At 33.8% G+C, this 13,613-nt stretch overlaps 1 protein-coding gene across 4 annotated transcripts in view; it reads right to left on the minus strand.

Annotated features, from left to right (window-relative positions):
- Window positions 1-239: 239 nt before the first annotated feature.
- RCHY1 (ring finger and CHY zinc finger domain containing 1) overlaps window positions 240-13,613 on the minus strand; it is a 35,133-nt gene continuing 21,759 nt past the window's right edge. For all 4 annotated transcript variants that reach the window (XM_063705318.1, XM_004038836.5, XM_055384500.1 and 1 more), the window contains exons 5-9: window positions 12,543-12,587; window positions 12,392-12,450; window positions 12,279-12,305; window positions 11,248-11,368; window positions 240-3,736 (exon numbers count right to left, since the gene is read on the minus strand). In XM_063705318.1, coding sequence (XP_063561388.1) covers window positions 3,608-3,736; window positions 11,248-11,368; window positions 12,279-12,305; window positions 12,392-12,450; window positions 12,543-12,587 — 381 coding nt within the window. In that variant the 3' untranslated portion in view covers window positions 240-3,607. The remainder of the gene's footprint in view (window positions 3,737-11,247; window positions 11,369-12,278; window positions 12,306-12,391; window positions 12,451-12,542; window positions 12,588-13,613) is intronic.

Genomic DNA, 13,613 nt, shown 5'->3' on the forward strand with positions numbered 1-13,613 from the left:
AAGGTGAATTCATAGAAGTAGAATGGTAGTTACCAGAGGCTGGGAGAGAGAAGTGGATGGGAAAAGGGGAGATGCTGATCAAAGGGTACAAAATATCAGTTAGACAAGAGGAATAAACTTTACTGATCTATTACACAGAATGTTGAGTATAATAAATAATGCATTGTACATTTCAAAAATATTAAAAGACTAGATTTTAAGTGGTTTTTTTACCACAAAAAATGGTATGAGGCAATAAATTTATTACACTGATTTAATCATTCTACACTGTAAACATATATCAAAACATCACATTGTACTCCATATATATAATATATACAATCATCAATTAAAATTTTAATTACACAAAGGACAAAAGAAAAATAAAGTGGCATAGTTTTGAACAACTCCCATTTAAAATTAATTCATTTCAAATTAAACTATTCAACTAGTGAATACCTATTGCCAGGCACTTATAAAATAATGTTGGCTCTTTAGTACTTAGTAAATTTATTTTGATGCATGACCAAAATAAAAGGGAAATTTAACATGTGTATCATATGAAAATAGGTTTTAGTGAAGAAATAAAAACTGAGTTTGATTTTAAAATCCATGACACTATAAACAAACTACTACTTCAAACATAAGCTAAAGTTAATTCATACAGAGTTCTATGTACTGGTTAAGAAGACCCCAGAAACTAAGAAATGAACAACTTGATATACACTCATTTTTTTTTGATACATACATCTTTAATGATAAAAGAAGCTGAGATGCTATGCACCAAAAAATTCATAAGGGTATTGTTATTTTACTTTTTTCAAAAATAATACAAATAAACTATAGACACAAATTCTGTGGCAGGGCAACCTAACTTATTTCAGGGACAGATAATTCTAGTGTACTTAAGATCTGTCTAAGTATTTAACATTCCTGTAAGCATTATAAAAAAGAATAGGAAAAGAATGAAGTTGTCTGTTAAAATGTTAACAGTGGTTCTCTCTGAAAGAAGGGATTGTTCAGAGTTTTTTACCTTCTTTCTTATAGAGGTATAACCTATACTTATGAAGTCAGAGAAAGAAAAAATATTTAAGGGTAAAGTTATGTCTTTTAAGTTTTGCATACTGAATGGTAAGGGATGTAGATTTTATTCTGATTGTGAATGAGAATTGTTGAAGGATTTTAATCATCGAGTTGACGTGTCATGAACAAATACTTGAAGCAACCCTGGGTACCGAAGCCTAGAGACTTTGAGTACATTTGAAAATTGCTTTAAGTGCATGACTGGACAGCATAAACGAGTGATTGCATATGTACTCTGCATTATTTTGGACATGTTTGGATCCTAAGTTAAAGAAACAATCAGATTGTGAAATAAGACTTTCTAACTAGAGTCACCTAAAAAATGAAAGGTTAATCTATCAGATCATGAGCTCTTCAATGATATAGATGACTAGCTGTGAGGGGTATTTTAGCAAAATGGAAGTTTAGGTCAAAAGCAATGTGGTAAAAGTAGGTTTGGAGTCAGACTTGGATCTGATTCCCAACTCCAACATATAGTGTCTGTTATTTACCCCCAATGTGTCATTTTAACCTCTAAACCTCAGCTTTCTTGTCTATGAGGACAACACTTACCCCACAGAATCATTGTAGTAATTAATGCTAATGCATGACCCAGCACAGATGTTGAAAACAGAAGAGCCTTATTATTATATACTCACTCCTATTTAAAGATCCAATGATTCAATGATTAAAAACAATAACATGATTGGTTCGGCAGAATAATACCAAACATAAAAAGTAATACATCTGGACCAAGCACAGTGGCTCATGCCTGTAATCCTAGCCCTTGGAAGGGTGAGGTAGGAGAAATGCTTGAGCCCAGGAGTTCAAGACCAGCCTGGACTTTGTTTCTACAAAACAATTAAAAATTAGCTGGGCATGGTGGCACACATCTGTAGTCCCAGCTACTCAGGAGGCTGAGGTGGAAGGATCAGTTCAGCCCAGGAAGTCAAGGCTGCAGTGAGCTACGATCACTTCACTACACTCTAGCCTAAATGACAGAACAAAACCACTTCAAAAAAAAAGTATTAGATCTGGAAAACTAGTCTTTCCTTATCTGTATACTAATTGGTAATACCCAGGAACATCCTTTCCCAAATGAAGATCAGCACTGCTGCTCCGGCCAGGCCAAGGAAACAGATGAAGGGAAAGAACATAAGAAGAGGAATACAGAAGACAAGAAGGTGGGATAAAATAAAGATCTGAGTCCCAAACTGCTGCCTTTATCTAGGTGAATAAATTTCAACAAAAGAAGAAATAAATGTGCCAGAACTCTTAGGTTTTCTAGTTAAAAGGCTAACTTCCTTATTCAAAGAAGATTCAAATAGCTCAAAGTTGGAAATACAACTGGTGCTCAATAGGTACTTATCAACTGATAAATGTACATTTTACATCCTAGCCTAATGGTAAACCTATTACGGAGATAATAGTGTCAAAGTCGGCTGGATCATCAAACATATTTGTTAACTTTGTTCCTGAAGTAAGAGGTATATTTAATTCCACTACATGAGCCCAAAAAAGTATTATGAAATCAGAGATCTTGCCAGGAATATCCCATGCCCTTCCCACTCATCCATCCCCTATTTTCACACGCTTAGGGAAGAAATATTCTATTCATTTACAATAAGACATCCACTCCTTGCATAAAGAAAAATGAGTACATTGATCAAATATGATGAACACTAGAATGTACTGCTGTGAGGACAAGGACTTTTATCTTTATTGTTCACTGTTGTCTCTACAGCATCTAGAAACATATCTGCCACATAGCAGTTGCTCAATAAATACTTGCTAAATGAAGGAATGAATGACTCTTTGAAGAAATAATTTTGGGCAACCTAAAAAAAACTGTTTTCAATGTTGATGTTCTTATTAAGGCTTTGGAAGAGTCTTATTATTTTACATAATAATTTTCCCAACTACTTTTACGGAATACCTCAAAAGAAAGAAAATTTCTTTTACATTATAGAACTGATGATACTGCCCTAATTGAGCCAAACATAGAAAACTTTGGAAAAAACTTTCTATAAAACACTGTTTCAATATAATTTTATTAGCAGTTATTACATCAAAATTCACATTTAGAGGATCCAGAGGACTGTCTTAGAAAATTCTAAAGCATATTTAATTAGGTTTTAACAGTAAGGGAGAACTTAATATAACACAGCCCTTAAAAAGTCAAGACTACTACTGAAAATTAAGTGTAGTTCTATCAAGAACTAGAAATGAACTGCGTGCGTAGTGTCACTTAAAGCAAAGTTTCATGAAAATATAATACACTTCTATGAATGTATCAGTGGCAAACATCATTGGCTTCCAAAAAACTGACACTAAAGGAACTTCCAATCAAAACACAAGCACAGTGGCTTTCATTCAGTATAGAGCTATGATAAGTCTATCAAGAGACCCTGAATCCTTACGTACTTGTAATATGATCTTATGTTGTGACACTAGTACAAAACACATCAACTCTAATGCATAGATGACGACACATGATAACACGATACCAAGGAAAGCCTTTTTCTATATCAGAAAATGCCAAGTTCTCCAGTACTGCGTAGGCTCGTCATTGCTGATCCAGTGAAATTCTACGTCCTCCAGCTTGAGCAGTATTATAGGATTCACAAATCTTACATTTCATGCCTAATATATGAAACTGAACAGTGGATCGTCCATTACAGTCATTGCAGAGAATCTGAAAAGAGATTAATTCAAATTAAGTATTTTAAACCTTATAAATACAAGTAGCATTGTCTGCTCATAATCCCTTGAAAATCATATTAAAGATGTGAAAATACATATATAAGTCTAAAAATTTCCAAAAGTTGAAATTTCTTCTTATTTTTTCACTGAAAACTCTAAAAAGCTATTAAGGTGGCTCTGAATTCAGAAAATGAAAAGGCAGATTTGAGCAAAAAAAAAGCTTATTTTAAAATAGTTTCCAAATATTAAATAGTATAAATAGTACAAGCAAGAAAATTAACCTAGGCATAATCAGATGAATACCTGATACTTATAATTCAAAATAACACCATGATTTCATTATTTTTCAGTCAGAAATGTATCTCAATTAATAAAACCAAAATTTTTACACAAATAATATTTTTGCTTATTTTTTAGGTTTAGTATACTGTTCCCTGTCTTCTCTGCCTTAGGAATGAATTAAATTCCAAAAAGAGTGTTCCTAAAATTCAGTAAACAGAGAGGCTCTTCGCTCATCCCTACAATAATAATAAGATGCCGTTTAAGAATTAATTTCTTCTAGTGCTAAGAACCTGAAAAATAACAAAGGTGTTAACCTGAAAATCAATACATTACTATGCAAGAAAAGCACTAGTTTTTGAATAGTCACACTATAATAAGCAGAAAATTTCCAAATTTGCTCTAAATTATAATTTGGAAAATAATTATTTAAAAAATATGATCTAAATGGAGAAAGTGGATTAGTGGTTGCGTAGGCCTGGGGCGTTAGGGAATGACTGCTAATGGGTACGAGCGTTTCCTTTTTGGGATGATAAAAATGTTCTAAAATTGTGGTGATGTTTGCATAACTACATGAATATTTTAAAAAGCACCAAATTGTACAATTTAAATGAATGAACTGTATAATAGGTGAATTGTATCTTAATGAAGCCATTATTTCAAAAAATTATCTACATGGAACATAGCACACTTCGGCCTCTAGTCAATCACATGATTATCAGTTAGTATTCCAAAAGTGATTTTTCATTGCCCTAACAATTATCCACATGAATTATGAAACACTCCAGTGTAAATAAAACAAAAAATAATTTTCATTTGGCTTTGCTACGTGGTTTTTATCCTCGTATGCTGAAGTATCTGAAGATGTTCAGAAAATGTGTAATATAACCAAAAATTATCTAGCCAGAAAACTAGGCTTTCCCATTCTAATCTAAAACTCAATACCATGTATGGCTGAGAAGAGACAGCAACACATCTTAATTAAAGGAAAAAAGATGATCACTCTCCATAAGCCAAAAGGCACAGAAACAACCTTTTATGCTTTAGGTTGCAAGCTAATTGCAACCAAATAAAGAAAGTCAAGACCCTCTGAATCTATTCTGGTTCAGGGCTGCCTGATTCACAAACTGTTTCTCAATTAAGTTCTGTTAAATTTAATTTGTGTAAGGTTTTGCTTCAAACAGCTGGCATCAGAAGTGGGATTTGAAGTACAGCTTTCAGTGACCGCCAGGAGCACCAAGGGGACCCAGTAAGGTACCGTTAGGCCCTTTGTGTCCACTGCTCTCTTGCAGCCATTAGGAATCATGGTAAGTTCTCAGATTCTAAAGCTCTGCGCATTTGTGTTTTGAGCTATCCAAGTTTTTTTGAACACATTTTCTATCTGAACTGAATTCAGAAGTCGCAACAAAAACTGGACTGGGTCCAGGATCCAACTGCCTTGGATCTAGCTAAAGACCTCTTATGCCTGACTGAGTCGGGCAGAAGCACAGTAAGTGGCAAAACAGCAGGGGGTGGGGGTGCAAATTTTGGCTTTTGGAAATTCACAGGGTTTTTTGTGTCCTGCCCTCTTCAATTCTTCTTCTTGCACGTTTAAGTAGGGAAAAATCACTGGTTAAGTTTACCAAGGAAATATGAGAGCCAAAGCCAAGATTCAAGGTGAAAATGGGATCCTTAATTTCTGAAGAACTGAGCAATCTACCTTCTGGCTCTGCCTACATTTACAAGTGTAAGTATTAGGCCCCAGAAGCAGCACTTTTTAAACATTTTATAGAAGGATAAAATGCCATTTGCTTATAGAAATGGCAAAACCTTACTAAAGGTAATTTAAAATTATAATGGAACGTCCCAAATGAACACTTAAAACTACACTTTAAGAAGTGCATTTGATGATGGCCATAAGCTGTTAAAAACCAAACCAAAAAAAAAAAGTGCATTTGAAAATGAGGGCTCCCAAATTAGACTCATCTAAGAATGCCTATTGAGTGAAGCTTCTAAAAATATTTCAATATTTTTATTGCCTTAAAAAAAAAGATGTTTTAAAAGGCAAATAAAAAGCTTAACTAACTGATAAGACAAATTAAATCTACTAGGCTTTTGGCTTAGTTACTATACTGCCCTGAAGGCTAAAAGAAAGCTAGCCTGGATAAAATGTTTATAAAATATAGGCCCTTAGGTAAAGCTGACTTGCCTCTTTTTCAGATCTATCCATACTGTGCCCAGGCATGGACATGGACACTAAGATACTTCTGTTTAATTTCTGAGTAAACTGCAAACAATAAAAAAGAACGCTTTCTTTCCCCTACCGTCTTAGTGGGCTCCACCCTGAACTCAGTAATTTTAGCTAAGAAACAGTAGTTAAATTTTTAAAAACCATCTATGGAACTAAAGTATACCTTTCTGGCATTCAACTGGCTATACTGAAGGCTATCCTGAAACCCTTTTGGTAAAATCAATTTATATCTATAAAGGAAATTTCCATTTGTAAAGGTGTCTGTGTACATTAGGAACTCTTATCACTATTTTAAATTTATATAGTAAGTCATACCTTTGTTTAAGGTGACTGGCCATCTTGTCTTAACTTTTACTCACACCATTTTTTCCTTGGTTTGAGCAAATGATGGTACAATATTTACGTCTAAAGTCTTAGCTGTGTGCTTTTGAGATATACATTTTCTACCTTGTTTGACCTAAGAATTGGCCCTTTAGAAATGCATATTTAGGGCTGCCTAGCTAACAATTGCTTAGGGCAATGAAACAGGTTAATTGGTAAACTGATAGTCTGAATGGTGAATAGAAAAACTATTTAAAAGCCAGCAAATGAGAATCCTTTAGGAAAGCTCTAAGATCTGCTTCTGTCTGTGTCTGTATTCCTATAGGTGTTATGTGTATGTGATAACATTTGGTAAATAAAGCCAGTTTTTATATTGTTAGTAAATAGGAATGGCTTCAGAGGTGTCTGTTGAATATAATTCAACACTTGCTTGATTTGACTGTGAGCTTGTTTTGGGTTTTGAACCTCTAGATTCTCAAGTCTGGCTAGGTGAGACCTGGGTACATGTTCTCAGTGCCTAGATCTGTAGCTACAAAGCAGAATCAAGCCCACTAGAGCTTCTTCTTCCGTCTTAGCTTTGCCTCCTGGCTATTCTAGGAGGGGTTCCATCCTCCAAGCATCATCTTTACAGCTCTGTCTTCTGTTCAAAGCTCTGTAAGTGGTACGTAAATTCAGGACTCAGACAGGCTCTGCCCTTCATAGCCCTCCTGGTTGACATATGACTACTTGAGACTCAAGATGACTGAGAAAACATTCGGGAGGGTACATCTGTGTCCTAATTTCAAATTTTTTTCAGTAATTTAAAATCTTATAGTCATATGTTTAAGTAAATAATCATAAAACTTTTAAGTCATTTATAAGTTAAAATGCTAAAACATTAATTATAAGTTTAAGTTTATATACTTTGGCATCTTATTTTTATATAGTATAGAAAAGCTAAATATATTTAGATATCTTAATAAATAATAATTTAAGGAAACATCCTTCCAAAAAATTAAAATGCCTTCCATCTATAAATACTGATATAAAACAGTTCAAAATTACTTCCTAGGGTTTTCACTGGAAATTAGGATTACTAAGAGTTAAAACTGTAGTTAATATATGTAATTAAAACTACTAGATGTAAGAAAAACAATTCCCTATATGGAGTGTAAAAACAAGCAAGATATACTTTTGGTAACACAAGTTGCAAAGGCATGTGTTTAAAAAAATTCAGCTTTAGGAGGCCAAGGCGGGTAGATCACAAGGTCAGGAGTTTGAGACCAGCCTGGCCAATACAGTGAAACCCCGTCTCTACTAAAAGTACAAAAATTAGCCAGGCGTAGTGGTGTGCGCTTGTAGTCCCAGCTACTCGGGAGGCTGAGGCAGAAGAATTGCTTAAACCCTGGAGGCAGAGGTTGCAGTGAGCCAAGATTGCTCCACTGCACTCCAGCCTGGGTGACAGAGAAAGACTCCGTCTAAAAAAAAAAATTCTGGTCTAGTTTGAAGTTACTTAACGGTTGTTTCAAATTGAAGGAATAAAAAAGTGTAGATTAAAATACAGAACGTTCAAAAGAATTTTAAAAGTTTATAAGGGAATATAAAAGATTTATGGAAATCTTACGTGGTAAAAAACTGACAGATTGGATGGATTTGTTTACAAGGTTTTATTAAAATTAGCTTTAGTCCTAACAATACAAAAGTAAAATCTGGTTTTCTCTCTTGAACAAAGATTTCACGTAGTATTAATAAGACAGTTAAATATTTTTGTTTACTTTTTGGGTAAATTTCAAACAATAAAAAGAGGAGACAAGGGGAAACAGATTTTGTCTCACGCTGTCTCAGGACTTTTGATTGTTTAGAAAACTGAGTTTCAAAGAGTAAAGGTTTTTGCTTTTTAAAACCTGTTAATTCTCACATTGGCTATATAAATGACTATATAAATATATATATTTATATATTAATATATATATTGATATACATATATTATATATTATATATATATTCATATATATAAATGTGATCCTATTTTGGTCAAGTATTTTAAATCTTCGACACACTTGACAAGCTTCCCAAAATCAAATTTCAACTTCAAAATTAAGTCTTTTTTTTTTACCTCTAACTTTGGCATGCTACAAAGGGCCCCTGCAGTATTCAAAAGAGAAAAAAAGGATTATTTGATCTGTTAAATTACATAGGAAGCACTGTCAAATAAGAAATGATATTTAACCTTTGTGTTATATTTTTATTAAGATTTATTCCAAAATTATATGAGATTCTAAAATTCTTTATGTCGGGGTATGTGCTATCAGTCTTAATTATGGTTACTGTGTTATTACAGGCCACAGAAATAACCAAATTTCCTTGTCAATCATGTCTTTAACTATAACCATTTTAAGTTGTTTCCACAGTTAACTGCTTAATTCTGATGCAGTTTCTCTGAAAACTAGACAAGCAAGCAAAATCCTACAGTACTGTGTCTTCAAGGAGGTTCATGAAAGGATGAAAAGGACCCTGACAAACTCTCTTAAATACAGACTTCTGACAACTTTAGGACTTGGACTGGATAACAATTCCTAGAACTCTAATGGAGAGACTGACTGGTTTATAAAACCGCCAACCCAAGCAGGATAAAAATTGATTGAATACCAAGAAAATACTTTGCCAGATTTTCACACTAAAGCAGCCAGTACTGAAATTGTTTAGATTTCAATCAACTCCACAATCCAAGTCAAATTACCTATAATAACCCTTCAGTTATCAGTGGTAGGCACCTAACCTGGTATTTAAGAGGACACAAATCCAGTGTTAAGCATGGACTCATGGGGAACCTGGACAGCCACCTGGTCCTTCCTAAATCCTTAAAGCTTCCATTATTAAAAGTTCTGCATTCCAGCCAGGCAAGGTGGCTCACACCTATAATCCCAGCACTTTGGGAGACCGAGGCGGGTGGATCACGAGGTCAGGAGTTCGAGACCAGCCTGGCCAACATGGTGAAACACCGACTCTACTAAAAATACAAAAATTAGCCAGGCGTGGTGGTGGGCACCTGTAATCCCAGCTACTCGGGAGGCTGAGGCAGGAGAATCGCTTGAACCCTGGAGGCAGAGGTTGCAGTGAGCCGAGATTGTGCCACTGCACTCCAGCCTGCACAAGAGCAAGACTCTGTCTAAAACAAACAAACAAAAAAAAGTCTGCATTCCATGGCTCATCATGGAAAAGATAAAATATTCCAAATTTTACATGTATATATAAAATTTATATATATTGCTAAATTGCTAAAATAATTTATGACCAATGTTTGCTTTGTCGAAACCATAATCCTGGGAAGACAATCAAAACTTCAAGTACATTTCTGCTACCTGATGGGCCATTTAAGTATTTATAGAGGGATTACATTCAATTGTCATTTTGAGTGCATGTTTTCTGGTTGTATAGAAGGTATCCCATGCAAGAGGGTTAACTCTATTACAGTACCTAAAAGGTTACTATAAAATGTGTTTCTCTCATGGGACACTCCTAGAGAAATCTCCAGTGACAGAGGTACTTATTTCACTGGACAAGTTGTAAAATAGTTACATAAGATATTACAGATACAATAGCATTAGGCAAAACTAACTGAATTGACTGGATTGCCTTGGTCAAAGATATTGCAGATTGATATTGCGGATTGATGGTAATCAGATCCCCTTGGAGTGGAAAACGTAAGTTGACCCCTTACAAAATAATCACTGGAAGGCCTGTATACCTAATAATAAATAGAACCTCATGTATCTTCCACTACCAAACTCTGATATGACTAAATGCCACAAGGCTTTTATGCATTATGCCAAAGTATATTTTCACCAAGTAAAGAAAATTTTGATGGTCCAATGACTAAGAACAATCAAACCCTTCACAATCTAGAATCTGGAGATTGGGTCTCTGAGAACAACATCAGAGAAAGACTGCCTTTCCCACCTACACTAAAGCTTCTGGACTTTGAACTTTAGGTTCATTATCTCACAATTCAGAAGGGACCCTCCACACTCTTGGAAGTGGACACCCATGAGAGACCTTAAGACAAAGTTAACCAGGAAAGTTTCTCCCCAGAAGCAAGCAGCATTTTAGTGTGGACAGTTTTTTCCCAAGATCATGAATCAAGACTTCTCTGTAATTATGACTCTTATCTCTCAATTTGTTCCTTGCTTATGATTCTGTGAACAACAGAAGTGAAAAAGGGGTCTCCTGTGTGCACTCCATAAAAATAAGTCTAAGATGGAATAAAAAGGGTAATAAACACTAAAAACCAAAATGTAATCTCAAAAATCAGCAAATATGTTCTCCTAAAATGTAAAATAATTAAAAATAAAATGTACTTAAAAAGTCCCACCAGTGATCCAACCCTAGTCAGTTATATTACTGACTGACTCTGGCAAATAATATGTAAACAATTCAGAATAAAGTTTTTGCCTGCCATCTAGTGTTGGGAAAAACTACATAAAGGTATTCTTAAGACTTTTTTTTCCTGATCTGAGCTACTTAACTAAAATTTAAAAATCATTTTGTGCTTTCCATTAATCATCACATTAGCATCTGTGTCAAACCAGTATATATATATATATATATTTTTTTTTTGGCAAATTCAAGCAGGAGGGCAAAAATAAGAGTGCCAACAAGGAATCTACAAAGTTTTAAGTATTGATTCTACTCACATCCACAGTCATGTTCTGATATTCTGATGGCATAGGAGTCTGTGCTACTTCATCATCCAGCTGTCTCCAATACCTGGTCATATCTAAAGCAGAGTGCATACATAATGGACATCTGTAGCCTCTGAAAGAGACAGAAAGGTTATTTTCCAAATATTAAACAAAGAATATATTAATTCAGGTACACAAGAAGATGCAAGCTAACTGCCACATGAACCATTCAAAACAGGCATTTTCCTCTATTTCAAGATAATCTCTTAGGAACCTGGGAACTTTCACACTATAAAACTTTTAAATTAATTCCTGTATACTTATTTAAAACTAAGTCTTTTTCCTCAGTACTCTAAAATGGAGAGGAATTAGTCCATATTCTTTGTAGAATACACTTCATATATTTTTATAAACTAATTAAGCTACTCCTTATCTAAACAACCTTAATTTCTTAATACACTCATGTAAAGAGACTGTATTTGTTTAAAATTATTCAGACATTATTTCCTTTCTAAAAATTTGAAAAAAAGAATGCTCTCTCTAGCTCTTCACATTTTTGCTCATCAATATGTAGGACCAAAATACAGTCTTCTCTTTTCAATTATTTTCATCTAATTTTAATATCTTTTCCATTAATAAAGTCTTAGCTTTAATGATCACTTCACCTACTTTCTTTTAGTTTACTATACTTGGCCAATATAACAACCTAACAAATTTTTGGCAATATTTTTCAGCATTTTTACAACACTATAACTGCATCTGGCAAAAACTGCACTTCCTGGTATATATGGCCAGAAAAAAAAGAGGTAACTACCTCAAATTGTGGGAGGAGACAAGATTTAAGAGAAACATATGGCAAAAGTGTAGTTCTATATCCAAGACACCTTGTCCTGTTTTAACAATATTCATCTACCCTACCCATTTCAATATAAATATTGCCATGCCCAATATAGTAAAAGTAACAATGTTTGTCCACCTCCCCACACCACACACACAAAAAAATCAAACATCTTACAATTATTTTTAAAATCCCAAACACTCACTCTTTCAACATTTCTTCATAACACGTTCTGAAAGAAAATATAAGATTATTTTAGTAAAACAAAAACTGTCTCCACTATTTTCAAACATCATTGAGAAAAAGATGTTACTTTACCTATGTAAAAGATGTCCACATGGCAAGACATGAGCAACAACACGGGATGTGTGAATGTCCTGTAAATGAAATAAATGTTAGTGCTTGTAACATCCAAGTATTTTAAATTCAAGAGCTGAGACTTCCAAAGTAAAAAATATTTTAAGCCTACCTCCAAACATATTGGACAATTCTGTCGAGACACATTTTCAATACACTGTTTAAAAGAGAAATTCACATTAACAAAAGCTTAACTAGATTAAAATGTCAGGTATAACAATATTAATAATAAAAATTAACAAAACCAACTTACTAAAAATAATAGCTAACATTAATATATGCTTTTTATATGTCAGGAGAGTTTTTTAATAGTTATTTAAATCACACACTATTTCAGGCTTGGCATATTATCTGATACAATGAAAATGTCAATAAACATTATTGAGATTATCTTCATTTCACAAATAAGGAAAGTGACTTAGGAATTCAAGACACTTACCCAAGATCCAAAGATAATAAGATTTGGAACCTTTGCATATTATGTATGTTTTACTCCAAAGCCAGTGACCTAAATTAGTAAGCTCAACTTACTAATAATATTGGTAATAATAGTTCATATTATTGAAATTTACTACATACCATGTTCAGCACAGTACCTGTATAAGATCAATTAAATCTCACAATCCTAGATGAAATAGGCTATGATTGTTATTCCATTTTACAGTTAAAGCAGTGGAGGCCTAGAGAGGCTAAGTAACTTCCAAAGTCACACATTAATAAGAGGCAGAATTAAACTGGAGCTCCAGCAGGCTAACTTCAGAGCCAGAGTTCTTAATTTGACAAGATGTAATGTCTGATTAAATCCAAGGAGGTAAGGGAAAGCACTGTGCCATGGAAGACTCCCAAGTTTTTAACAGAAGCACTTAATAGATGGCAGGACCACTTAGTAATATAGACAATAAAAGATAACTGAAAAACAACATAACAAAAAAACCATAACAAAAAAATAGATGTAAGTTTTTGAAAGATGACAGTATAGTGGGGAGAAAAACCCTCAAAATAATAAGCTTAATAGTAAGTTTAAAAATCTAGACTGTAATCCTAGCTCTGCTATTTACCAGCCCTTGAGATTTTGGACTAGCCACCACTTTAGTCTTAACGTTTCTTATTTATAAAATAAAATTAATACATATTTCATTTGATTCTAAAGTGCACCTCACACATACATTTTAACATCCCCACA

Source organism: Gorilla gorilla, chromosome 3, assembly GCF_029281585.2.
Source record: "Gorilla gorilla gorilla isolate KB3781 chromosome 3, NHGRI_mGorGor1-v2.1_pri, whole genome shotgun sequence".
Lineage (NCBI taxonomy): Eukaryota > Metazoa > Chordata > Mammalia > Primates > Hominidae > Gorilla > Gorilla gorilla.